At 38.3% G+C, this 26,990-nt stretch overlaps 1 protein-coding gene across 2 annotated transcripts in view; it reads left to right on the plus strand.

Moving 5' to 3' along the window:
* CBFA2T2 (CBFA2/RUNX1 partner transcriptional co-repressor 2) overlaps positions 1-26,990 on the plus strand; it is an 82,061-nt gene that overhangs the window by 50,928 nt on the left and 4,143 nt on the right. For both annotated transcript variants that reach the window (XM_032218849.1, XM_032218851.1), the window contains exons 2-9: positions 11,929-12,072; positions 14,064-14,305; positions 17,177-17,266; positions 18,849-19,030; positions 21,516-21,766; positions 22,686-22,771; positions 24,119-24,314; positions 26,559-26,630. In XM_032218849.1, coding sequence (XP_032074740.1) covers positions 11,929-12,072; positions 14,064-14,305; positions 17,177-17,266; positions 18,849-19,030; positions 21,516-21,766; positions 22,686-22,771; positions 24,119-24,314; positions 26,559-26,630 — 1,263 coding nt within the window. The remainder of the gene's footprint in view (positions 1-11,928; positions 12,073-14,063; positions 14,306-17,176; positions 17,267-18,848; positions 19,031-21,515; positions 21,767-22,685; positions 22,772-24,118; positions 24,315-26,558; positions 26,631-26,990) is intronic.

Here is a 26,990-nt window from a genome sequence, read left to right on the forward strand (position 1 = left end):
AGTTTAAATTGTATCAGAGATTGCTGGAGAAAAAAACAAAGCTTCTACTGTATTTTTCTCAAGACATGAAACTTATCTGCCACTTTATTAAACTTTTGTCATATTCAAATTTAATCAATATTTAAATCATTGGGATGGAGATAAATGCACTTTTTATTAGATTTCTAGAAATTTCCTAAAGACTATTGTCCTTTATATAACTACTCTACAATTAGCTCTTCTGAATTTTAGCAGTCAGTTCTTCTGACTAACATTTTTTTCGACTGCTGAGTTAGAGCAACTTTTTGCATATCTATACCATTGAATTGTGGATGTTTCCAGAATATGTATGTACAAGTAACTGTACTAAGAATAGATTATTGGATAAGTCAATCAGACAATCAGAATAGAGCTGGAAGGGACCTTGGAGGTCTTCTAGTCCAGCCCCCTACTCAAGCAGGAGACCTTATATCATTTCAGACAAGTGACTGTGTAATCTCTTCACCTACAAGGTCCCTTCCAAATCTGTTAATCTGAATCTATATCTGCAAGTCTCTTAAAAACCTTCAGTGTTGAAGCACCCACAACTTCTGAAGGCAAGCTGTTCCACTGGTAAATTGTCCTCACTAATCAGTTTCTCCTTAATTCCAGGTTGCTTTTCTCCCTGATTAGTTTCCATCCATTGTTTCTTATCCTGCCGTCTGGTGCTTTGTAAAATAAACTGAACCCCTCCTCTTTGTGGCAGCCTCTCAAATACTGAAATACTGCTATCATATCTTCCCTTTTCTCCAAAGCAGGGGCCTCCAACCGTGGCAAGTTTAAGACTTTAAGCTTTGCTGCAGTGGTGGGTTCCGGATCCCGTTGCAATCAGTACAGTGCACAGGGGCCAGACGTCCACTACTTGCCCGTGCACAGCACGGGCATGCATACTTACCGCCCATGACACGCCAGCTGCTCAGTGGAGTGTTGCGCAGGTGCCTTATGCTCCATGTGCGTAAGCCCCAATCTGCTCAAATACAGGTAAGGAGGGTGGGTGGGCCCTCTGGTGCACCGTACCAAAACGGTACCTGGTGCTCCTAGCAGGCACCGGTAAGCCCGTACTGGGGTGTACCGGTCGTATTCCACCACTGCTTTGCTGGCTGAGGAATTCTGGGAGTTGAAGAACACAAGTCTTAAAGTTGCCAAGGTTGGAGACCCCTGCTCCAGACTAGCCAAACCCAAATCCTACAACTGTTTTTCATATGTTTTAGTCTCCAGGCCTTTAATCATCTTAGTTTCATGAGCCTCAGCTGTGAATCCTTGAGTCCTTGGTATGGTTTGCCACAAAATGAACTCACATGGGTGTTTGTTTTTTTTAAACAAGATTGTGATTCTCTTAGCTTAGCTTTTATCACAATCTTTAATTTAAAGATAATAGAGACTTCTCTTTCAGGATTTCTGTAAGAAAGTGTGCTTTCTCATAATGTACACTTGTGACCAAGTATTAAATTAGCATGAAATAGACCAATAATGTTGTTACCTTGAAAAACTTTGCCTCACTACTCAGTCATCTCATGCTTACAAACTTCTTTGCATTCTTTTATTTCACTTTACATCTTTCATATCAATCCAGCACTCTGCTACCATAAGAATTCATGTGTGATCATGTGTAGTCTCTTTATTGGCATATGTTTATTTCCTGATCTCTGCAAACTCGGTGTTTGATTTTATAACTCAGTATATTGCTGCTGCCTATGATCTTTATTCTACCATTTTCAGTTTCCCAAAGATTTGCTGTGCTCATTTGAAAACAAACATTACTTTTTTTATTTTTGCTTTCCTGTATACTTCCAGAACACTTTGCAATGTTATTTTTCTGACTTTATTCAAAATCTCTCTCTAATAACTCTTTCCACAAAGCCTTTGGCATAACCTATTAGTTATTCCCTATCTTGACTTAACCAATCAACAAAGATTAAGCAGTATATGTAATTGAAAATACCATTGTGTTTACTTAATCCTCCCTCCCTCCCTCTCTCCCCCCCCCCCTCTGTCTTGTATCTCTCAGGTTCAATCTTAACTTGCATGATATATGGAGCTGGGAAAGAATGAGGCTTTATTTTAGATTGTTTTATATATAGAAATTGTTACACAGCAGATAAATAAATCAGTGGCTTACATGCATAGAAGAAAGTTGACAATTTTGATGGGAATTGTATCAGACTTGTGGATAACCCTATCATCAGTGCGGAATGTTGCTGAAAAGATTCTCTTGTAGTAAGAGTCTAAATTAGCTTGCTTTGTTTGTTGATTGCTTTTGTATCTAAACATTTTGTTGTTTTTATAGAAAAGGTGGGATAAGAAACCATTGTAAAAGATACCATTTATGGGCATGTGGCATTTCTCCAGTATTATTGAAAGAATTTGAGGACCTGGCTCTGCTTGAGTTGCATGGTGCGTACAGAGCAATAATCAACCTTGGGCTTGGTTAGTGCTTTGAAGACCCTCCCCCTGTCTTTTTAACTTTTAATTCATTCTATTCTTATTTTATCTGGCTCCTTTTATTGAAATACAGTCTTTTTATAGAGCTTTTAATGTTTTTTATTGTAACCAGAGTTACTCTGAGAGATGGATGGCCTCTTAATTTGATAAATAAGATAATTAATAATTAATATCTTTATAGATACGGAAAGCTCTTAGTTCTCATGAATGAAAGCAAATATACGTTTCCCTGGATAACGTTGCAGCATCCAATCTGGATTGGTCACTGCGACCAAAGGTTTAGTCTTCTGAGCTTTTGGACTCATGCTATAGCCCCGGGATGGCGAACCTATGGCACGTGTGCCACAGGTGGCACGCAGAGCCATTTGTCAAGGCACGCAAGGCTTTATAGGAGCCTGGGGAGGGCAAAAAGTGCCTCACCCACCTCCCTCCGGAGGCTTCAGGAGCTTCCCTAAAGCCTCCAGAGCGCAAAAAAATGGCTCTATGGGCAAACCGGAAGTTCGGGAACGGACTTCTGGGTTGCTTGTAGGTCAGTTTAAGCCCTCCGGAGGCTTCCGCGAAGCCTCCTGAAAGTCCCTGAAGCCTTCGGAGGGTCTCGGGGGGGGGGGGAAGCATGGAGAGGCTGTTTTCGCCCTCCCCAAGCTCCCATAAAGCCTCTGGAGCCTGGGGAGGACAAAAAAAGCATGGAAAAAATGGGAGGGGTAGTGCCTCTCATGCGCGCATGCGCACTGGGGGGTGTCACACATTGTATTATGGGTGCAGCATCCCCACGCATGATCCCCCTGCGCTCCCCCCCTTATGGCACGCAAGCCAAAAAAGATTCACCATTGCTGCTATAGCCCATCCTCAGGGAACATCTCTCTACTGGAATGTTGTACACACTATGTGTGTGTGTGTGTGTGCGCACATGTGTGTGTGTATGCATGTGTGTGTGTGTAATATATATACATGGATGGATACACACACATATATATATACATATGGATATGTATGTTTTTAAATAATGGAATATTCTGCTCTATTAACCTTTGCTTGAATATAAAATGAAGCAGCTGTGTGTGGGAGAGACATGTATTTATTTTCGAATTATCTAGTATCTTGTCCATGCTTCAAGGGTTGAATGCTACAAGCTGCTGAGAACTCACAAGAGGTGTTAAATCCTTTCCCCTCCCACTACATCCTTAGAAATCTGAATGCCAAGGGATCGCTTTCCATCAGTGCTCTGACATCCACTTCTCTAAGCATTATGAGCATGTACAGCTTTCTGTGAGGAGCACAGAAGAAAACAGCAATATGATTAAAAACATTATAGATATTAAGATTGTTTCCAAAAATGCTACATGTACTTTTTCGAGTCTATCATTCTGGTTAAGAATATAAAAATATCTGTCAACAGATTGTAAATCTAAATATATCTTCTGCCCATCCCAAGTGACAGGCACCAGTCCAACTTATTTTACCAGCTATAAGCAAGGTGTCCTCACCCTGTTATATTCTATCTCTGAATAAATCTAGATCAGATCAATTCTAGAAGAACTGATTAGGCAAACCATCCAAATGTTTTCTCTCTCTGCTTGGATTTGAGAACAGTGAAGGGTGTTTTCTTCATGTTCCATTTTGTTTTTGTCATTTACTCCTCCTTAGCCTCATCAAAATTTACAGGAATGGTTGAAGCTAAACTGCAGAGGAATATAGAGATTGGTGAAATATCTATATTGAAAATACTTCTATTCAATAAGTGTTTATTGAAATATGTAAAAGGAGACGATGGAAATCAGTAATCTGAAAAGAATGAATTGTATGGCCTTTAATCTTGAAAAATCCAGATGTTTTCTATAAAGCATTTCTTTCAGGCTTTCTGAAAACAATTTTAATTAAATGTTCTACTTGGTACTTCCTGGATTTCTTTTCTGAGAGGGAAAACCCCCTTTTAATGTCAAAGATGTTGTGGACTCCTCATGGTAGTAATTATTTCTGTTGTCTGAAATAAATTCAGTGACAAAAGAGTACATATCTATGCACATTCCATGAGTAAGTGAATTTGTATATATTGATTAAAACAGCCCCTACGTACAATTATTATTTTCTTCAAGGGGTGAGAACCCTTTGAAACTCCAGTAAAATGATCCTATAAGATGGCAACAAACTGCTTCTTTCAATTCTTTTCCCACACAAATTTGTTCAAAAAATAAAATTAAATAAATAAATAAAAGAAATTCAAAACAAATCAGAAAGGTTTTTCCTCCTGTCCCTCATTATTTCTGTTCAGGTGGAGAAATCCATTTTGCATAGTTGAAGAAACCATTGGTTTCAGTCAAAACGGCCACTCTCTTTTGTTATCAAAATGACAGGCCCCATCAGGCAAGTGGTGTCAGGTCACCCAATGAAGGACTTGGCAAAAAAAAATTATAGAACTCTTGATTTTCTACAGTTAAATTCTGGATTTAACAGAAGTGTCATATGTCCAGCTTGGCTAAATAAAAATCATTAGTGCAGGTAAGAAGGAAGCCATAGAGACATTTGATTGTGTTAAGTGCCTTTTATACATATGGGAGCTCAAATCCATAGTTTTTCCTTCTTACATTAACATACTGTTTAGTGTTTGAACACTTAGCCTTGAACACTTGAACACAACATTGAACACTTAGGTTGTCAAGCATTGATATGACTGTCAGTTTTAACCCAGTGGTGAGATTCAAATTTTTTTACTATCGGTTCTGTGAGCGTGGCTTGGAAGGCATGGCATGGCTTGGTGGGTGTGGCTTGGTGGGCGTGGTAGGGGAAGGATACTATAAAATCTCCATTCCCACCCAATCAGGTGGGACTCGGGAGACAGAGAATAGATGGGGGCAGGGCCAGTCAGAGGTGATATTTACCGGTTCTCTGAACTACTCAAAATTTCCGCTATCGGTTCTCCGTAACTGGTCAGAACCTGCTGAATACCACCTATTTTAACCTCAGTACCACCAGTCCTTTTTATATCACACCTGGATGTGGGCAAAATCGGGGCTCCCAAGAGCCCTTTGTCTTTGCTCCACAGATGTGTTTATGGTGCATCTACTGGACATGCCATGAAACCTTCAGCTGTGAAGATGCTCTTGGTAGGTCCTTTCTATTTCTCCCCTAAGCTATCTCTGTGTTTCTTTCATCACCCCAGGCAACAAACTACTTTCGTGGTCAACAGTATGAGGGCACTGTTTGATTTTCCATATTTTATGCATTTCAGGGACATCTTGCAATAACTCAGGTTCTCAAGGATCCATGTCTCACAGTTTAGAACTGCCATTTTACTTAAATCAGAAACTTACTGGCAAATGACCATTTTCTTTAACAGAAAGAACTTCGTTAAAAAACTAACCTACATGTATTATTTCTTTTTCAAGATAATTCCTCCCCTTTCCAATGTGAAAAAATAGCTTGATGGGAAGCTGAAAACAGATGGTGAGCAGCTGAAGTACATAAGTGTGTTGTTCAAAATAAGCATTTAGGCTGGGGAGGTGACAAGCCATATTTACTTTCTTATCCACTCAGTAATACCTTCTTTTAGCTGTTTTAAAATACTTAACACATCAACTACCTGGGAAACAGAACAGATTGATGTTATGGCAGTGGTCTCCAACCTTGGCAAATTTAAGACTTGTGGACTTCAACTCCCAAAGCAAAGCTGGCTGAGGAACTCTGGGAGTTAAAGTGCACAGGTCTTAAAGTTGCCAAGGTTGGAGACCACTGTGTTATGGTATGAAGGGTCCTTATAATGTTGGTGAAAAAGCAACACAAATATCTAACCTTTTTCAGATTCTAAGTGAATCTTCTGTTCTCTTTCCTAAATTGCCTTCCTGTCTTAAAATGTAATTTATTAAATTAGGATAGAGGCATGTTTTTTATTTAAAAAATTTTTTTTTAAATGAACAGGTAACAATAGGTTAATAATACAATTTTTCTTTGGAATTCAAAGTGAAGTGTGTGGCTTGCCTTGAATTTCAACATTGCAATCATGTGAGGGGAGTTTTCTTGTTGTATTGGAGCATAGTCCCTCTGACCACCAGCTTAGAAAACCTGTAGTCTCCTTGCATTCTGTCTTACTAGAAGTGGTGAGTAAACCACTGCAATTGGAAGCCTGAGTACATGGAATATGCATTATATGCATAAAATGGACACATTCATGTTCTTTAAAATCATTGAGTAGATTTGTTTTTATGCTCCATTTTCATTTTCATGTTAATTTGAGGTGCTCCCTTTTTTAGAATACAGATTTAGAAATTGCTTTTCCAGAGTATAATTCAGTATTATATATTTATTTGTAAATAAAGGGCAATAGGGGTAGACTTAAAACTGTTGCAGTAATTTATATACTCTGGATTAGCATAAGAAAGTTACTGAGCTTTTCATTGTGGCTTTATAATAGTAGGTGTTAATTGGTTCATTAATGCTAGAATGGCATGTTGTCGTCAAACAATTATTTTGTGAATGGCCACTATTATTAAACTAATTATTCATCTTGCAATCCATTTCTCTCAGAATTCACTTATAAAACTTTTTGCCCTGAAACCTAGCCATTAATTTAAGAGGGTAGATTAAACTGGGAGGTTAGACTTAAAGAGATTTACTTGCCCTCTGAAAATCCTAAGAGAATCCATTTTTTACTTCAAAAATATGATGCTGTTCACAGGTCTTTAGATAGGGTAAACTAAAGCTATATCAGAGTAGAAGTTTATTTTCAATTGATTGAAATAACAATATTTATTACTGAGAAATGCATTGTACATTTGTAATAATAATAAAAAAAACATTTATGATGGCGGTCAACAGGGAAGTAAATCGGAGTAAGCCATGAAGCTTATGATTTCTAAGTACAGAGCCTAGGCCCTAGATTGTGGAATATTTTCCCCCATTGGTTTCAGTCATCACTGTAATGTATCAACCTCAAGTGAGGAATAAGGGCCTGGAAGCAATGGATGACAGATTTCTATAAATTATCAGATTGGTAAAATAGTTAACCTTAATTTTTCACCTGCTGCCCCCTAAACAAAGTAGGCTTTTCTTGCCTACGCTGTAGTAAGAGAAAGGTCTATTGTTTTCCTGCCTTGCTTTTTATACTAGTAGAACTAAATTATAGTTCTTGCCCAGGTACTTCAAATAAAGAAGTCCTGAAGTTGAGCTCAACTTCTGAGATCTAGCATAACCCTCACTTAGGGGGGCATTTAGGACCAGCAGCTCTGTTGCTAAGTGGCACAGTAATAAAATGAAATATCACATAAATGGCTGTTGCATCCGTTGCCAAACACATGAATCACAACAATGTGACCACAGAGATGCAGGGATGGCCTCAGATTGGAGTTGATTTAAAATCTCCTCCAGTGTAACTTTGAACAGTCTGAAATGGTCAGTAAGCAAGGACTACATGCACTTGAACACATCCATGTAGCTTTCTTGGCAGTTGTAGGGAAGGATTTTGCCATTGTTTCTTCTGGGTTTGATTTGATTTGATTTTCCATTCCAGGCTATATAATCCTGAAACTCTGGTGGTTTCTCAGACAAAAATTCTAACAAAGTCTGGCCTTGTTAGTTTTTGTATCCAGACAAAGGTCCAGCCAGGTGTTGTAGTCTGCATTCAAATCATTTACAAACATGGAATTGTATGCTAGAATTCTGTTTCACAGTTATGTATGCACCTAGAGAATATGAATCTTGCCCAACATAGAAAGCTCTTTTTTTAAAGGAGCTGTATAGTAGCTCTTGACGTATGTTTATCCACATTGATAGAATTCATTTTTCTGCATTGAATGGAATGATAGGGAACTTTGTGAATAATGTTCTCAAGTTCTTAATGCATAATTTTGAGCAGAAAACATAAAGGGTATCAGCAGCAGCTGGTCTAATATAGGGAAGGGAAAACATCTGGGTTGGGGGAGCATAACTCATCCATTGTTGGGCTGCAGGAGATCTTCCAGTGGCATCATTGGAAAGGGTGGGATTCAGAACATTGGCCCCATTTCTTCATAATTTAGAGGAATTTTACAAATGGAAATAGAAACGGCTCCTCTTCCTGCTCTTATTTTAACCTCTTTTTAAAATTGTACGAATTCATCAGTTATTTTGCAGAATTTCAGCATCTTGATATTGATTCACGGACTGATCGGGAAACGCATGTGGCCAACAGTCAATGGGTTGAGCATCTCTCCTAGTGTGTTATAAAACAGACCTTTTCCACTGTGGTTTTGTAAATAACAGGTTGCTTCATATCTTTTGCCTGTTATGTGACAAAACTTTTAATGAAGAACTGCTGTCATGTCTATTACGATTGGAGAGAACCCAAACCATTTTTCTCCCCTCCATTTACTGTTTTTCTTCTCAGAAATAGGGACTGCCAACTCCGGCAGAATGTGTGACTTAAGCAGGTGTTTTGAATTTCCACAGGGTTTTTAGGTGAAGGACAGTAAAAGTCAGCACTGTATACAGAAGAGTACTTTTGCTAGTTAAGATCCTCACCTATTTTCTCACACTGACGCTTCTTCCTATTTTCTAAATCAAATGAACAGATTGCCAACAGAAGTTGTACAATAGGACTTTGTTTGTTTGTTTGTTTGTATCTTGCAGAGGCAAATCTAGGCAGTTTACAGTCTTTTAATAAAATGCCATGTAAAACATTAAAACAATAAAAGACCATAAATTTAAATTTCAGTTAAAGTTCTTTTTTATTTGCATTTTGGTCATTCATTGAAATCCTGAGATTCCTTCCATTTTTCTTGACTTTGCTTCTTCCATTTTCCTGGCTTAGCAGTTCTTGTTTCTCTCTGGAGGAATTTTCCTGATAGCAACCAAAATACCTCAGGTTGCTATAAATGCCTTCTTTAACTTTAATAGAAAGCACAGTTGCTTTCTTATCTGCTTTTGCTGTATTACCCATTCTTAAAGTTATATTAGTTCATGATTCTGGGATGACTTCATGTTCTAGATCAGGGATGCCCAACCCCCGCGCTGTGGCCCACTACTGGGCCATGGAAGCACCAGGCAAGTGCACAGGCACATTCCCACTTGTGTGCTTGCTGGCTGCCCCCCCCCCTCCCGATCTGCCAAGCCGGAAAGATTGTAGAACTCTGTTCTACATAACCTTGTCAATTAAACCTAAATTAATAACACAAGGACAAGAATATCTCCACATGAACGTTTTTCCTGACTATCAATTGTATAGGAGCTTCTAGAAAGCTACAAAACTTTGTTATTGATTGATTATTGACCTCCACATACTTTATGTATGTATCTATACTGTAATCACAAGGAAAGGATTTTGCACACATTAGTTTTTTGGTAGGCAAAACTTTTCAAACATGAGATTTTAACACTAGTGGTAGGCAAAATAGGAACAAGTTGAATAACAACTTTGAAAATTGACGTAGCAGTGATTTAAATTCTGATTGAATAATCTGTTCTGGACTTTGGTGTGAATGTAATGATGAATTCTTTTTTGTAAGATTGTATTAAAGAGTTCGAACAGAGTGGGATACTGGGATACTCAAACAGACTAATTATTTTAAAACAAATTAATTAGTTAACAGTCCTGATCAAACATTGCATTAGTTGGTAGAAATGCAGAAATCTGTAAAACCAAGAAATTGGCTACTACATGGAAACATTTCTTTATCTTGCCATAATTACATCAGGCTAGTATTATGCAGTATGTATTATTGCAGAAGAATTATGGCTTGCAATATATCTTATTCTAATTAAATTAGAATTAGTAGTTAGTTCTAATGTTCTAGGAAGAAATATCTTTTCCTGTATAGTTACTGAATAAACAATTAACTTGTTTATAAACTAATAAAGACTACAATTTCCACCCTTACTAAAATATGATTAAACCTCTCCGTATTCAAATTTTGGTTTATTCTTATTCTTAGTTTCTGCGCAGGTTGCTGTGTAGAATCTTGAGTGACAGTTACTAATGACAAGAAATAGAATCTATAACTTCATGTCTAAACTTCTGATTGGGCAATTCAGTCTGTCTGCTAGCGAGTATTGCTGAATTCCAACATTGTGCCAAGTGTTGAAGGTTGGTTGCAATGTGACTAACTGCTAAGATTTCCTGTGGGTCTTTTCACACCCATTGCTGAAAAAGCAGGTGGTTTGAAGTGAGGGCTCCCTCTGGGGTTTCACACTCCATGCACAACATGCAAAAGTGAAAGACAACCATCCGTTCTGTCCATCCTGAGTTCCCCCCCTTAACAATGGGAGAACAGGGAGGGGGCAGAGAAGTTGAACACAGATGGATATGTTGGAAATCTGTCAATATAAGGAAGTGCTGCAGCAGTGTCCCAGATTGCTTGGGAAGTAATTAAATGAGACAGACAACCATTTGTTTATTGAACAAATAACGGGTGTGTTGTTTAAGCAGATAAGGAGAATACATTTTGATAGACAACAGTATAAGAACATTTCTTGCTACAGGTTGGTTAACACAATGGATTTGACATGATCAAAATAGTAGCTGTAGGTGCTGTTTTGTGGGTCCTTTTGTGATTTTAGAAAAAATGTTTCAATTGAATTCTTCACCGTTTCAGATACAATTCTAGATTCCCCTATTTTATTTTAAGTATAAAATACCAATATTCTCTTCTATGTTTTGTAAAGGAAGCTTTATAGATAAATACTCCTTTGCCAGTCTGTTATGACAGGCTTCATAACCACTTGAGAGTAATTCCCTCCTTTATTCTACCTTAACATCTCTAATATAATATTGAATTGGGAATATTCAAAATGAACCTTACTGTTAGTGTCCTGGATCCATGAAAATATTTTTGTTTCCATTCATCATTCATGATGCTTTTCTATTTGGTAGGAGGAAGAAATAGATAACTGTTTTTTTTTAAATGTCTTTTGAACTCATTGGGACACTTTTTATTAACAGACTTACATATGATTATGTTGTTAAGAGCCTTGCACATAGATATAATAGAAATTGTTGGATGCTATTAAAATATATCTAATTGCAGACTAAATTCAGACATTCATTTCTATAAGGGGAATTCTAATAATTTCCATCAAGTTGGTCTGCCTATATATTCTATTGGTTAAGAAAGGTCCATGACTAGTGGATTCTGCCCTGATTAGGGGAGTGGACTAGATGAGCTTCCATGGTCCTTCCAGTTTTATGTTCTGTACTGTGTTTGACCTGAACCAATTAATTGGACTTAGTCTCTCTGCCTTTGTTATTCTCTCTCTCTTACATATGGACTCACTTTCTTGGAGATCAGATTCCTCAAAGAGTTGTTATGTAAGGATTCTTGAAATATAATGTATAGAAGTGTTTTGAACTCTCTGAACCAAGCACTATATAAAAAATTAAGATGATTCAAACCTGCTTTTTGTGTGTGCCCTATTTTTGTATTTTTTGCCAAGAGTCACCACAATATCCGTTTCAGGCAGATTTTTTTACTGTATTCTTGATTTTTTTCCCACATGCCACTTTAGTTGCTGGTGAGAAGAGAGTATCAGTGATGCCAGGATCCCCTGTGGAAGTCAAGATACAGTCAAGATCTTCTCCATCCAGTATGCCACCATTACCACCTGTCAACTCCAGTGGCCCCCGGCCTGTTTCGTTTACCCCAGCAGCATGTAAGAAAGTTGTAATTTGTATTTGAGATTATTATTCCTGAATGACTTTTTGTTTTTCTAAATGAAAATAAATCATTTTAAGAAGCTCACTACAGGTCTTTTCATTTTAATACCAACAACTGTCACATGTCAAAAATGGCAAGATGACAGATGCAGTGTTGTGATCCATGCTCCGCCCCAATGTGTATGACTGCAGATGTTGACCTCCCTCACCACAAGTGCTGATGGCCAGAAGTTGGAAACAGCTTTTTGAAATACAATTGTCTTTTTATTTCTAACCAACAATGGGTAGAAGGGTTTTTCTCCAGCAGAATAACTTTTGGGGAAAGGCTATGTCTTTGTGTGATTTTGTCATACCCATTGCCTGGAGAAAGGGACAGTAAGAAGACCGATGTTTTTCTACTGATGACATCCAGATATGAGATATTTCATTGTTTTTGGAGGACAGAACTCATAATTATCAAATAAGCCGAGGTGGCGCAGTGGTTAGAGTGCAGTACTGCAGGCCACTTCAGCTGACTGCTATCTGCAGTTTGGTGGTTCAAATCTCACCGGCTCAAGGTTGACTCAGCCTTCCATCCTTCCGAGGTAGATGAAATGAGGACCCAGACTGTGGGGGCAATATGCTGACTCTGTAAACCGCTTAGAGAGGGCTGAAAGCCCTATGAAGCGGTATATAAGTCTAACTGCTATTGCTATAATAAATTTCACCAAACTAAATAAAAGTAAAGTAACTTTTTTGTGTTTTAATTTTGAACTGCATGAGCATTGGGTCATATAGTCTAGCATTGCTAATTCTAAGAACAGGTACTACTCAGATAATGACTAAAATCTCAAGTGTTGATCTTGCTCCCCACCCCATCAGGCCTAGGAGGACCAAACCTGCTTCCCGCCCCACCTGGCCCAGGAGTCCTCAGCCAGTTATAGATATCACCAGTGTGTTCCAACCTTCACTCTTTTTTGCAGCTGCTGACAGGTGGCTTCTGCTCCATTCTCCTGATTTTTCAGAACTCCTAGCCTTCTGAATATTCACAAGAATGGCACCCACCCTTGCAATGTTTTGGAAGTCTTCCAAAAATTCATGAGAATGGTGCCCACTCTTGCAGTACTGTGGAAGCCTTCTACATAATTGTGAGAATAGCACCCTCTGAGAAGAAAACCTTTGAAGCACTGCAAGATCAGATTCCATCCTGGGGATCACTTGGAAAGCTAGACGAGCTTTCTGAATAAATGGGAGAAGATGCAGAAGCCCTGTGCATTCAGGCAGAAGCTGCCTGTTGAAAGTATGGAAAAAGAGTGAAAGTAATTGGGGTGCTTCGCATACACCGGTGAGCCCTGTAACCCACTGAGGCCTCTCAGGCCTGATCAGATGTGGAGCAATCCCAGGTTTCTGTGACGGCAGGAGGTTTGTGTATGTTGGTGTGAGCTGGGCGCCTCGTTGATGGAGGAAGAGATAAATGAGTGGGGTGTTGCAGCACCCCTGCAATTGTAAGGGCTGGTTGGACTTACAAGCACCCAAATTTTCATCACGTCACTCTGAGGGTATTACAGTAGCCTTAAATTTGGCCAGAGAATAAGTGCCTTCATTCAGCACTGTTACAGTTGTGAATGATTGCTGAACGAATGGTCATTAGTGAGGACTATCTGTACTTGGTATTGTCCAGGGTCTTAGGAAAAATAAATTCTTCATCAATTGGCTTTCGTAATTGGAGGCCAAGAATTCTAAATCCTGGAATTTCATATATTCCTACCATTATTGAGCTAAGGGATCCCGTCAAAAAGGTTTATTTTAAAAAGTTAAATGTGACATAAGGGCACACAGACACACACACACACACACACACACACACACACACACACACACACACACACACACACCAGATTGTCTTCCTTACAATACATTAGTCTCACCGTCTTGGAAGCTTTTTGCAGCTCATTGGTGAATATAGCATATTTCCTCTTCATCGTGCATCTTTATTTCCTCACCGTAGTATCTAATGGGATGAATCATTCTCCCCCAACTTTGAATGGAGCCCCTTCACCTCCCCAGAGGTTCAGCAATGGTCCTGCGTCATCTTCCTCATCTTCACTGACGAATCAACAGCTCCCAGCTACCTGTGGGGCTCGCCAGCTGAGCAAACTGAAACGCTTTCTTACCACCCTTCAACAGTTTGGCAATGATATTTCACCAGAAATTGGAGAAAAGGTCCGGACTCTTGTTTTGGCATTAGTGGTGAGTATTAAAGCACCAAAGTCAGCCAAAACTGCAGAAACAGTGGATTTATGTTTGGTTATGGCAGTCTTTGTCAACCTCAGCTACTTTAAAAGGGGGAGCCTGCAATTACCAGAATTCTCAGCCAGCAGGCTAGCTGGAGAATTTTGGGAGTTGAAGTTCATCTTAAAGTAACTCAGGTTGTCAAGCACTAGATCATGTCATTACGGTTGGTAGGAAACTACTGTGGTTTATTTATATTACCATCTCTGCTCTGTTATTTATCTTTGCAATTTTGAGATGTTCAGTTTCCAATAACTGCTGTTATCATTTGGAACGTGGTGAAACCTGGGTTTGCAGCAATATAGTGCCAGAAGTGGGATCTGATTGCTCTTCTCTGCACTCTTTCTAGAGTCTCCACATCTTTTCTACATCATGATGACCAAAACTGAATGCAGTATTCCAAGTGTGGCCTTACCAAGGCATTATAAGATGGTATTAATACTTCACGTGATCTTGATTCTATCCCTGTTTATGCAGCCTAGAACTATGTTGGCTTTTTTGGCAGCTGCTGCACACTGCTGGCTCATATTTAAATGGTTGTCCACTAGGACTCCAAGATTCCTTTCACAGTTACTACTGTTGAGCAGTATAGGCTGCATAAACAGAGGGATAGAATCAAGATCACGTGAAGTGTTAATACCACTTTATAATGCCTTGGTAAGGCTACACTTGGAGTACTGCATTCAGTTTTGGTCACCAAGATGTAGAAAAGATATAGAGACTCTAGAAAGAGTACAGAGAAGAGCAACAAAGATGATTAGGGGATTGGAGACGAAAACATATGAAGATTGGTTGCGGGAACTGCGTATGTCTAGTGTAATAGAAAGAAGGACTAGGGGAGACATGATAGCAATGTTCCAATTTCTCAGGGGTTGCCACAAAGAAGAGGGAGTCAAACTATTCTCCAAGGCACCTGAGGGTAGAACAAGAAGCAATGGGTGGAAACTAATCAAGGAGAGAAGCAACTTAGAACTGAGGAGAAATTTCCTGACAGTTAGATCAATTAATCAGTGGAACAACTTGCCTCCAGAAGTTGTGAATGCCCCAACACTGCAAGTCTTTAAGAAGATGTTGGATAGCCATTTGTCTGAAACGGTATAGGGCCTAGGCAGGGGTTGGACTAGAAAACCTCCAAGGTCCCTTCCAACTCTGCTATTGTATTGTATTGTATTGATTGCTAAAAATGCTAATGACTCTTGGCCTGCATTCATAAAATCATAATGTCCAGATCTGTACTGTGTTGGCAGGCTCTGGCAACTCGATTCCAGTGATCCAAATCACTGTAACTAATCATAGTTCAGAGTGTAATGTTTAAAGACAGACATTAACAAATTGTAGTATGTCTAGAAAAATATAACAAGGAATGAGAGTATATTGGAAAACAAGATTTAGGAGAATTGTAAAAAGAGCAAAGTATATTCAGCCTGCAAGAAAGAAAATAAAGGAGACATTTGGTAGCAGTTAAAAACATGTAAAAGATGAAAACGGAACAGATTTGTTTTATTCTCTGACACTTCAGAAGGCAGGTTCAGAAATTGCAAGGTGGCAGATTTTAGTTAAGCATTAGGATAAGGTTTTTTTTTAAATGATAACACTTTTTTTAAGGTTGCAGAATAGGAAGTTTCCCTTTGTGGGAAGTATTAAAGGCAGAGGGCAGACATCCATTTTTAAGGAAATGTTATGGTTGTATCCAATTTTGAGAAGTAAGTTGGTCTAGAACAGGGGTGTCAAACTGAAGGCCTGGGGGGCAGATCTGGCCTACGGGGTGCATAGATCTGGCCTGTGGAGCTGCCCTGGAAAATGTGAAGGACTGGCACACTGTGCCTCTGCCAGCGAAAACGGAGCTCACAAGGGCTCTGGACAGCTCTGTTTGTAGGAGACTGTTGTAGTTGAAAACTGAGCTTGTGAGAGCCACGGGAAACCCTCCCAAGCTCTATTTTCACTGGAAGAAGGTTGCAGGAGGTCATCGCAGCTGAAAACTGAGCTCGGGAGCCCGTTTCTGCTGGCAGAGCACTCAGGCAACCACAGCCAGTGACATAAGTATAATCTTTATTGTCATTGTACTTAAATACAACAAAATTGGTTATGTTATATCACATGAGTAATATTGTGCTGGCCATGCCTACCCTGGCCACCCCTACTCCCCCTGAGGTCAAACACAACTGATGCAGCCCTCAATGAAATTGAGTTAGACACCCCTGATCTGGAAGATCCCCATAATGTACTTCAGCCCTACGATTCTGTCTTTAGTTTTTACTTTTTACCCAGTTGATTTTTTAAAAAATCCTGGCTTTAAGTATAATTTGTATTTTCAGATGAAAATGTTTTGTTACTTAACAGTGATGAGGGCGATTAAGATTGCTGGTTCTTCCATAAAATATGTAAATCCAGCTTCTGATGCAAATATAGGTTCAGGAAAATAAATTTAAAAACAGGGAGACTACAGATAGACCTCACTTAACAACTATTCTGCAACTGTTTGATGTTACCATGGCACTGGGAAGACAATTTTATGAATGATCCTGACTATTATGTCTGTTACAGCATCCCCATAGTCGTCTGATCAGGATTAGGGTACTACAAGGCTGGTGGGCATTTACAACCATCATAGCGTTCCAGATGATCACTATTTGCATGCTTCCCAGTTGACTTCCAACAAGCAGAGTCAATGGAGAAGCTGGCAGTAGAATTGCAAGTCAAGGTCACATGAAGTTTTGCTTAATGACCACAACTGGAATGAGGTCATAAATCTATTGTGGTCATGTGTTGATAAACAAACAGAGTTGCCAATTGTCATTTAATTCTGATCAATTTCCTTTCTTTTTGCAGAATTCAACAGTGACAATAGAGGAATTTCATTGCAAGCTTCAGGAGGCTACTAATTTTCCTTTGCGTCCATTTGTAATCCCATTCCTAAAGGTAATTATTGTACCCTGTTGGTAAGATTTCATGACACATTAGAATGATTTTATAATATCTCCCAAAGGATCCTTATGGAATACACAGAACTCTGTCTCTCTCGCTCTGTCTCTCTCTGTCTCCCATACACACATACATACAACCTTACTATCTTCAACAGAACCTGTTTTAACAAGTAAACAGGAAAATGTTCATGAGATCTGATTTCTTTGTAGCAAATCAAAACATAAGCTAAATAAGTTATATTATTCTATAAATTATATATTTTGTTATGACTTGATTAATACTGTTCCCTTAAGTTTTGTTGTTGCTCGATTTGAGAAGATTTGAAATTGCGGAGATAATAAAAAAGAATTGTTCTGTTTGCCACAATTTTATGTAACAAAAGAAAAAGGAAAAAGAAAATGTCCTCTGGATAGCCATTGCTAAAATGATAGAAAAGTGTGCTGTTGTTTGTTTTGCTCTGAGCCAGATTTTGTTCAGCTTAGTCAAAATCACTGGCTGAAAAATTATAGTGGAATCTGTAAACTAAATGTGTTAGACTGTTCTAAATCATAATCTTCTAATGTGTTATAAAAACTAGTGTTACAGAGGAAGAATTTGCAGAGATTGGATGATTGCATGAATATTTTTAAAAAGTGATAGTTAATGAAAAAAGTGAGAATTGCCACATTCCCAAAAAGATTTATTAGAAAATATTAAAAAATCAGTTTCTTCCAGATCCCTAATATGAGGACAAAATAAGGAGGCTTTTAAGAAGAGACTGGATAGCCACTTGTCTGAAACAGTGTAGGGTCTGCTACTGAGCAGGGGGCTGGACTAAAAGACCTCCAAGATTCCTTCCAACTCTGTTATTCTTTTATTCTGTTCTGTTAATCCTCTCCATTAAAGCCAAATAATTGATTATGCCCAGATCAGAAAATAAATTATGTATCTACTTTTTGCCTGCAATATTTTACCGGGTGTCACTTTTGTTATCTAAGTTAAGGAGTGGTCAATGCATATGGTTTCCTCTCCCCCCCCCCAATGTACAGATGATTCATGTATATTAGAATATGGACTGTTATTGCATGTTCAATACCGACTTGAGGTCTGGTTCCTTACTTGTTTCAGCATTATTCCCATTTCTTACATAGGATCATGGCTAAACCTATACCTCTTATGGGCATTTCTCCTTTAAGGAAAGCAGAAAAGGAAAACAAACTGAAATTCAGATTTCTCTTGTATCTGATAAGGTTGTTCATTGGAGCCTATTTGGTCATTTGTCTCCAAGGGACAGAATATCTTGTTTATTTTTCCATAGAGCTACGTGAGGTTTAGCCTCTTTTTCCAAATTGTCCTGGCTAGAACAGGATGGCTGCTAATTATCATTCAGCTGATGACAAGTGTTATCTGTGCTAATGGAAGTCACATTATTTTGTCATAGTAGTTCTTAGGAAGATTAATACCATTTATAGCTGAGTGTTGTTTGTATTAGGAGAACCTCTGTTTCAAATCTTGACTTGCTGCTTTACCCAAAGAATAAAATCAACTTCTCTGTAGCTTCAGAACCTAAATGGGTAACTGTATCATTGTTTTGTAGGCAAACCTTCCTCTCCTCCAGAGGGAATTGTTGCACTGTGCTCGAGCAGCCAAGCAAACCCCTTCCCAGTACTTGGCCCAACATGAGCATATTCTGCTGAATACAAACACAGCCTCCCCAGCTGACTCTTCAGAATTGCTAATGGAAGTAAATGGAAATGGAAAGAGGCATAGTCCAGACAGGTAAGAGGATTCAAGTAACTCAGAAATCTGCCAATAGAGATATCAAGGTATACAGAGACACTTGTTGAGATGAGATAAGAGACATGGTAGCACAGTGGTTAGAGTGCAGTACTGCAGGCTACTTCAGCTCACTGCTAGCTGCAGTTCAAATCTCACCGGCTCAAGGTTGACTCAGCCTTTCATCCTTACGAAGCGGATAAAATGAGGACCCAGATTGTTGGGGGCAATATGCTGACTCCATAACCCGCTTAGAAAGGGCTGTAAAAGCACTATGAAGTATATAAGTCTAAGTGCTGCTAAGTGCTATGAGTAGCTATAAAAATAAAACAAATAAATAGTCCTCGGGGTTTATTTCTATGTCCCCTCTTAAAAGCTTGTTGCTGTATATTTAGAAGTCAGCTACTTTCCCAAAAGGCTATTCTCCACTCCTTTACTGTTACCTTTTTCAGAAAAAAAGGAAGTAGTGAGGAAGGAAAAATAATGGGAAGGAAAAAAAATGCTTAATGTTTAGGAAGAGTTGGGAATTAAGATCTGGCGATAAACCAAATGTCTCAATAAGAGAATGGGATCTATAAAATGGGAATGGTGGAAATGAATATGTATGCAGAAGACATGCGTTGAAACCCATAGAATTTTGTTTTTTTTTTAAAAGACAGAAAAATCCAGGTGCCAATGTGGAAATGTTTATCAGGCGAACATATTTTAGATTGACAGTTTTTAGCTAGATTATGGAAATGCCCTGATCTACAAGACTGGAGATTGTCTGGAGAACATGAAACTTTCTACATAAGCATTTTATCTGCTCTGAGAAGAGGATTTTTCATCAGTATAAACACAGGCCTCTATATACAGTTTTCTGAATAAAAAAAATATTTTAGATAATTATAATTAAATCAATTTATTTTAAGTAATTTAATTGGTGGGCTAATTGGTTATTCTAGTGTTTCACTTTTATTGTTGAACAGTGTGAATATGTATTAGTGTTTTCCTGAGATTGTACATTTTTTTTTGGACTTTTAAAAATACCAGAACAAGCAATATACGGTATATTAAACATACATTACAAGCCTTTGATACTATAATAAACTTAATGCACTGGTGGTTTTCTGATTTATTTATTTTTTTACTGTTAATCATTGTAACCAAGTAACACCTGAGTTGATGATTTCGACCCATTTATTATAAATAGCCATCTCATAGTATACTGCACAGGAATACTGAATCCAGTTCTTGTCACCACGATACAAAACAAATGTATCGTATCTCTAGGAAATGTGCAGAGAAGAGCAACACAAATTTTGAGAGGCCTGGTATATTTAGCCTAATGAAGAGAAGGCTCAGGCATGACATGTTAGCCATCTTCCAATACTTGGAGGGCTTTCACATGGAAGAGGGGGTTGGTTTATTTTCCAAAGCATCTGAGGACAGGACAAGGAACAAGTTAGGAAGAGATTTGGAACAAAGGAGAAACTTTCTGATAGTAAGAACAATTAGTCAATGAAATAGCTTCCCTTCCAGAGTTGTGGGTTCTCTATCACTGATAGTTTTCAGGAAAAGATTGCCAATCATTTGTCCAGTGTGGCATAAGAATTCCTGCCTCGGGCAGGGAGTTGGACTAGAAGTCCTCCAAGGTCCCTTCCAGCCCTATGATTTTATAATATATTTTGTTCTGTAATATGCTTTTGAAAAGGCTGTCTTATCTGAAACAAGTTGGGGTTGATTAATAAAGTTTCCCTTTGGACTTTTTTTTCAACTCCCCCTTTTTACCAATATTTGAAAGGAATTGGGCATATCAGACACAACAAAGAAGCTTTGTAGTAATATTGGATGGATTTTGTGCAATCTTTTATTTTCAGGCAAGTCTCTAGAAAGGTTGTTTAATAAGAGTTTTTCTACACACAAATCCCATTTAACACTTTTTATATTTGCATGGGTAATAGTTGAAGAGGCTACTCAGGTGATTTTAGAAAACAAATGCTGGCAATCAGCAAATAACTATTCTGTGGGAACTGAATTAAAACAATGGACTGAATTTAATGCTGCAAGATGAAACAAAAGGGTACCTCATTATTTACTTACTTATATATTGTGTTTTGCATTGGTTTTACCTTCAGAATGATTGGAAATACTGAACACAATTGAGTATTATTGTCTCTGTGCTATCATGTTACTATTAGGGCATTGTTTTTCAAACTTGGCCACTTTAACATAGGAACTTTAATTTTCAGAATTCCCCAAACAGCATATTGAAGTCCACACATTTTAATGTAGCCAAGTATGAAAAGCACTGTCATATTTGTCCATATTTTTGAATGTCATCAATATATGGGAACCTTTTCTTATTCTTTTTTTACTGAGTTTGTGCCTTGTTACTAGTTTTCTTTGTTGTATCATGGGCAGTATATGAAACTCTGCAAGTGAATAGAATAATGTAATAATTCCCTGAATGCTAGTGGACATATTTCTTTTCTTGTCTTGCTTACAGAAGGGAAGAGAATAACTTTGAGAGAGAGCCAATCCCTTCAGAGCCTCCTGCCAAAAGGGTTTGCACCATTAGCCCAGCACCTCGGCACAGTCCATCCCTCATGTTGCCCATCATAAACGCAGCTGGGCAATTTCACCCTACACCACCTCCTCTACAGCATTATACCCTAGAAGACATTGCAACATCCCATTTGTATAGAGATGCAAGCAAGATGCTGGAACACAGGGATTTGCGAGAAAGACATAGTATAGGTAATGAAATCTGCCCGGTGTGACAGATATGCCTATATTTTCCAATGTACTCTAATTCCAGTCAAAATGCTGATTGCCAGCATTTGTTTTTTAATTTTATAATGCCTTGGTAAGATCATACTTCAAATACTACATCCAGTTTTCATTGCCAAATATAAAAATGATTGTTGAGACTCTAGAAAGAGTACAGAGAAGAGCAACAAAGATGATTAGGGGACTGGAGGCTAAAATATCTAAAGAACAGTTGCTGGAATTGGGTAGGTCTAATTTAATGAAAAGAAGGATTAGCGGTGACATGATAGCAGTGTTCCAATATCTCAGGGGTTGCCATAAAGAAGAGGAATTCAAATAATTCTCCAAAGCACCTAAAGGCAGGAGAAGAAGCAATGGATGGAAACTATTCAAGGAGAGAAGCAACCTAAAATTTCACTAAGGTGAAATTTTCTGACAGAACAATTAATCAGTGGAACAATTGCCCCTAGAAGTATTCTGTGAATACTCCAACACTGGAGGTTTTAAAGAAAAGATTGGACAACCATTTGACTTAAATGGTATATGGTTTCCTCCCAGAGAGGGGTTTGAACTAGAAGATCTCCAAGGTCCCTTCCAACTCTGTTATTCTGTTATTCCTATTCCAATGTAAAATATAAATTTGACAAATTTTAACAGCGGTTAAGCATTTCAGGATGAAGAACTAAGTATCATATAGTAGTTTCTGTTATTTCATAGCAAAATTTGATGTTCTTTACTGATCTTACAGATGCCCATGGTTTTGTAAATCCAATATGTCTTTATGTATTGTATATTTGTGTTAATAGAAATAATCTCTTTCACCCCTTCCTCCTTTTTTGGTATCACACATCAGGATTCTAGATTATACAACTTTCAGATTCTAATATTTCCTTGCATTTCCTAACAGGATTAAATGGAGGTTACCAGGATGAACTGGTGGATCATCGCCTAACAGAAAGGGAATGGGCTGATGAATGGAAGCATCTGGATCATGTAAGAGCCTGGGATGAAAACAAAAGCAATGTACAAATATGACTGTCCTACTGCTCTTCTAAGCATGAACTTCATAACATTCTATTAAAATTATATACATAGGAACCAATCTTATAATAATTCAGGTTGTTCATGTAACCTGATAAATTTCTGGCAGCAGCTCTTCGGCATCTTGGGCAGAGGTCCACCTTATCACTTTCTACTTGACCTTTTTATTTAGAATTAAATCTGGATTCTTGACATACAAAGCATGTGTTGTATCTTTGAGCTGTGACATGCATATGCACAGAGCCAACTACATGTCTGTATGGTTAGGTGATTGTTTAGTCTAAAGAGGATTTACTGGTAGAGCATGGGTGATGCATATACATGGTTCTAAGTTTGACTTCTGCATGCTATGCAGAGATACCAGGGGAGGGGAGGAGAAGAAGGAGAGAAGCAACCTGGAATTAAGGAGAAACATTCTAACAGTGAGAAGATTTAACCGGTGGAACAGCTTGCCTTCTGAAGTTGTGGCTGCTTAATCAGTGGGTTTTTTTTTTTAAGAAAGACTGGATGGCTACTTATCTCAAATGATATAGGTCTCCTGCCTAAGCAGGAGATTGGACTAAAAGACCTCCGAAGCGTGGCACGACAAAACCGCGGTCCACTAAAGCGCGCCCGATTAAAGCGCGTCGCTGACGTCATCAGCAGCGCGACAACAGCAACCGCGGAGAAAAAAGGGCGCTTTAAAAAGCGCTTTGAAAGCAAGCCAATTCAAGTTAAGGTAAGGGTTAGGTTTAGGGTTAGGGTTAGGGTTAGCGTTAGGTTAAGGGTTAGGATTAGGTTTAGCGTTAGGTTAAGGGTTAGGTTTAGGGTTAGGTTAAGGGTTAGGTTTAGGGTTAGGTTTAGGGTTAGGGTTAGGGAGGTTAGGTTTAGGTTTAGGGGTTAATTTTAGCTTTAGCGCTCACAGCGTGCTTTTTTCGTCGCGCTGTGATGATGTCAGGTACGCGGTTTCGTCAAGCGCGCTTTAGTCGAACGTGGTTTTGTGGTGGAACCCTCCAAGGTCCCTTCCAGCTCTATTCTGATTGATCAACACCGTGTTATCTTGCCTATATTTCAAATGCTCCTATATAATATCTGTTTTATAGAGATCCTCATTTTTAGTGCCATTTATTTTTATACAGACTAAATTAATTATTGGGAAGTAGCTCATTGGATATTCCAGAATCTGTTCCTGCAAGATAGAGCTGTTACAGAAAAGCATAACAAAAACTCTTACATAGGCAACTTTGCAGGAAAACTCTGCTTACTGTCCTTTGTGAAGCCGACATGTTTCAAAATGTCCTCTTCTTTTCCCTGTTGAAGGCATTGAATTGTATTATGGAAATGGTAGAAAAGACCAGGCGTTCCATGGCTGTCCTCCGCCGTTGTCAAGAAGCTGACAGGGAAGAGCTCAATTACTGGAAAAGACGATGCAGTGAGCCCACTGAACCACGGAAAGGAGGGAGCGATTCAGCCGTGCGTCAGCATAGTCCTGCGAGCTCAGACACAATCAACAGTGGTATGCATGGGTACCCTGAATTTAAAGCAGTGACTTTGTATTCGTGTACTCTAGATCAGTATTTCTCTACTTTGGCAACTTTAAGCTGGGGAATTCTGGGAATTGGTGTCCATGGGTCTTACAGTTGCCAAGGTTGAGAAACACCGATCTAGATTTTTATCTGAATAAAAGAATGAAGAAAAATATTTTGTATTCCTTTACAGCGCTCCGTCTGTAAGCTTAAGCACATTTAAAGGAGTTAAAGAGTGCACTATTACCAATAAATATGGAACAACATAAAGTATCATTGCCCTTTTTTTGGACTCTTATCTCTTAAAATTAAAGAGCAGATCTCAAGTTAATGTTGACAAAACTTGTTGCAAAAATAACAAATCAATTATGATTCTAAACTTCAACATTCTGAAGTAGAACAAAATCCTCTGCACTCTCTATTACTATTTCAGCAGTATTTTAAGCATAACAGTGTTTTTTAATCATCTCCATTGATTTGCATCACCTTACTATGAATTCAATCATGGATGTTCTCATGATATTGATGCAGATTGGCTTCAATTTCACTGTCCCAAATTCAAGTGCAAATTAGCCATGGGAACTGAATCTAGAACTGACATCTAGGTTTTTTTTTTTAATCTTACTCTCCCTTCAAAACCATAAGCATACTGAAGTTGGAAAGAATATTACTTGATTTTTTGTGAAGGACACATTACCTAATTTATTTGTAACATTTGCATCATTTCAGAGGTTTGGATGTAACTTTCATCCAAAAGGTTTTGAAAGTGACTTGCATATAGTCAATGCCAAAGGCTAATAATCTAAAAGATAAGATACAGCAGGAGTGGGAACCAGGTAGCCTCAGAGGAAGTTGTGATGGAAAGCAGCTGTCATCCATTAACCTTGTAGGGAGACCTGCTTCATTAAATTCCTTCTCCCTCTGAATTGTTTCCAGCTGGCCATTTCTTTGGGATGAGTACGTAGTTTAAGTATTGGTGCCTGAATTAGCACATTGCATCCAGATTGGAAAACAAAAAGAAGAAGTAATGTGTATTTCATATTCCAAGCTACTTCTTGGCTTTAAATTCAGAGTAAATTTTCCAATGATAAACATGAATATTCTATTTTTTTTCCTCCTTGTTTAAAACAACAGTTAATTCTGTTGGCTGCCTTGAATACAGAAAGGTAGGCTATACATTGAATAAATAAATAATCATCCAAGTTGGGTTTGCAATATAATGTTTTGAATTTGACTTTTGCTTGGGTTCCCATACCATTAGCTGTAACAGTTTTCATGATGCTCTGGTTTCATTTCCTCTGTGCTTCTTTCTTCAGTCTGCCAGTACTTTGCCACAATTTTGCTAGCGTTGACTTGGGTCAGTTCAAGCTTGGGGGTTTCTCTGAGCATTTAAGCATTTTGGCTGTGTAAAACTCCACGCTTAGGAAATGAGTTTGCTATTAGTATACATATTGAATGCATTCTATATTTGATGAATGGTAATCTGGAGGCCAGATTTTCTATCAACGGCATCTGTGCAGTCCTTAATGTATAGGTTTAATTGTACTTTTAAAATGCTTTGCTAAACTAAAAGTCCATTCCATTCTTTCTACAACACTGAGCCAAATACGCCTTTTGATTGTCCTCATAGCATTTGGTAATGTATGTTGTTTCTGCATAAATGCCATTTCTCCTACTTTGGCTAATAGAGATTGACATTAGTTGAATTGTAATATTTTGAGCTATATACCAAAAAAAAAAAAACCCCACCCTTCCACAATGCTGCCTTTAAGTTTGTATTCTACCTTGTTGTGTATAGACTCTTAGGGAAAAGAAACATGAGACATAAATTAGAGGTGAAGTATACTTATGTCTGGGTAAAACAAAAGCATTGTTTTCAATTTTGCAAATTTTACATCTAATTACCATATTATTTGGGACTGGGAATATACAGTAATCTGTATGAAACATTGTAAATAGGGCACTATTAGCAACGATTATGTTGTGGAATTTAAAGATGGAAATTATGCTACACAAAAAATTATGCAGTGATTTAAATTAAATTAAAAATTAAAAATGATCATCTATCATTTTGACATTGTTGAACACTGTTTAACCGCAGATATCTCTTGGTTTGGTTTTAGTAATTAACCCATCCTGCTCTCTTGCTACACAGAAGCTGAATATAATTTTTTTAGCTTGGTAGGGCTAGATTTCCATGTTTAATATTATTGCCATCCTTCTTTCTTCTGCAGAATCTCAGCGGGAGAGCAGTAGCAGGCCAGGAACAGCAGGTTATGTCACAGAAGAGATATGGAAAAAGGCTGGTAAGTAAGTAAGCCTGTTTCAATGCATTGCTGCGAGACATTATTTTGTTTAGAAGCACCTAGTAAGCACAAATTCCTATCACTGATCTAAAGAGACAATATCTAGAGAGCCAGAGTAAATCAAAAATTCCAAATAAATAGCAGAGGTGGATCTGAATTACAACTAAGCAGGCAAGCAGCTTGTCTGAGAAGCTGGCATGCGGTCCAAGAGTCATCCTAGCATATTCAGACTGGATATTTTCTGGGCAACTGGTGGCAGTGGCAACATCCACTCTGTTTCAGAAAAGAGATAGCAGAATTGTGAGGAAACAAAAAAGGAAGTGGTCCTCTCCCTGAAGGGGCAAAGGAAAGAGGACAAAT

This window comes from Thamnophis elegans, chromosome 5, assembly GCF_009769535.1.
Source record: "Thamnophis elegans isolate rThaEle1 chromosome 5, rThaEle1.pri, whole genome shotgun sequence".
In the NCBI taxonomy this organism is placed as follows: Eukaryota; Metazoa; Chordata; class Lepidosauria; order Squamata; family Colubridae; genus Thamnophis; species Thamnophis elegans.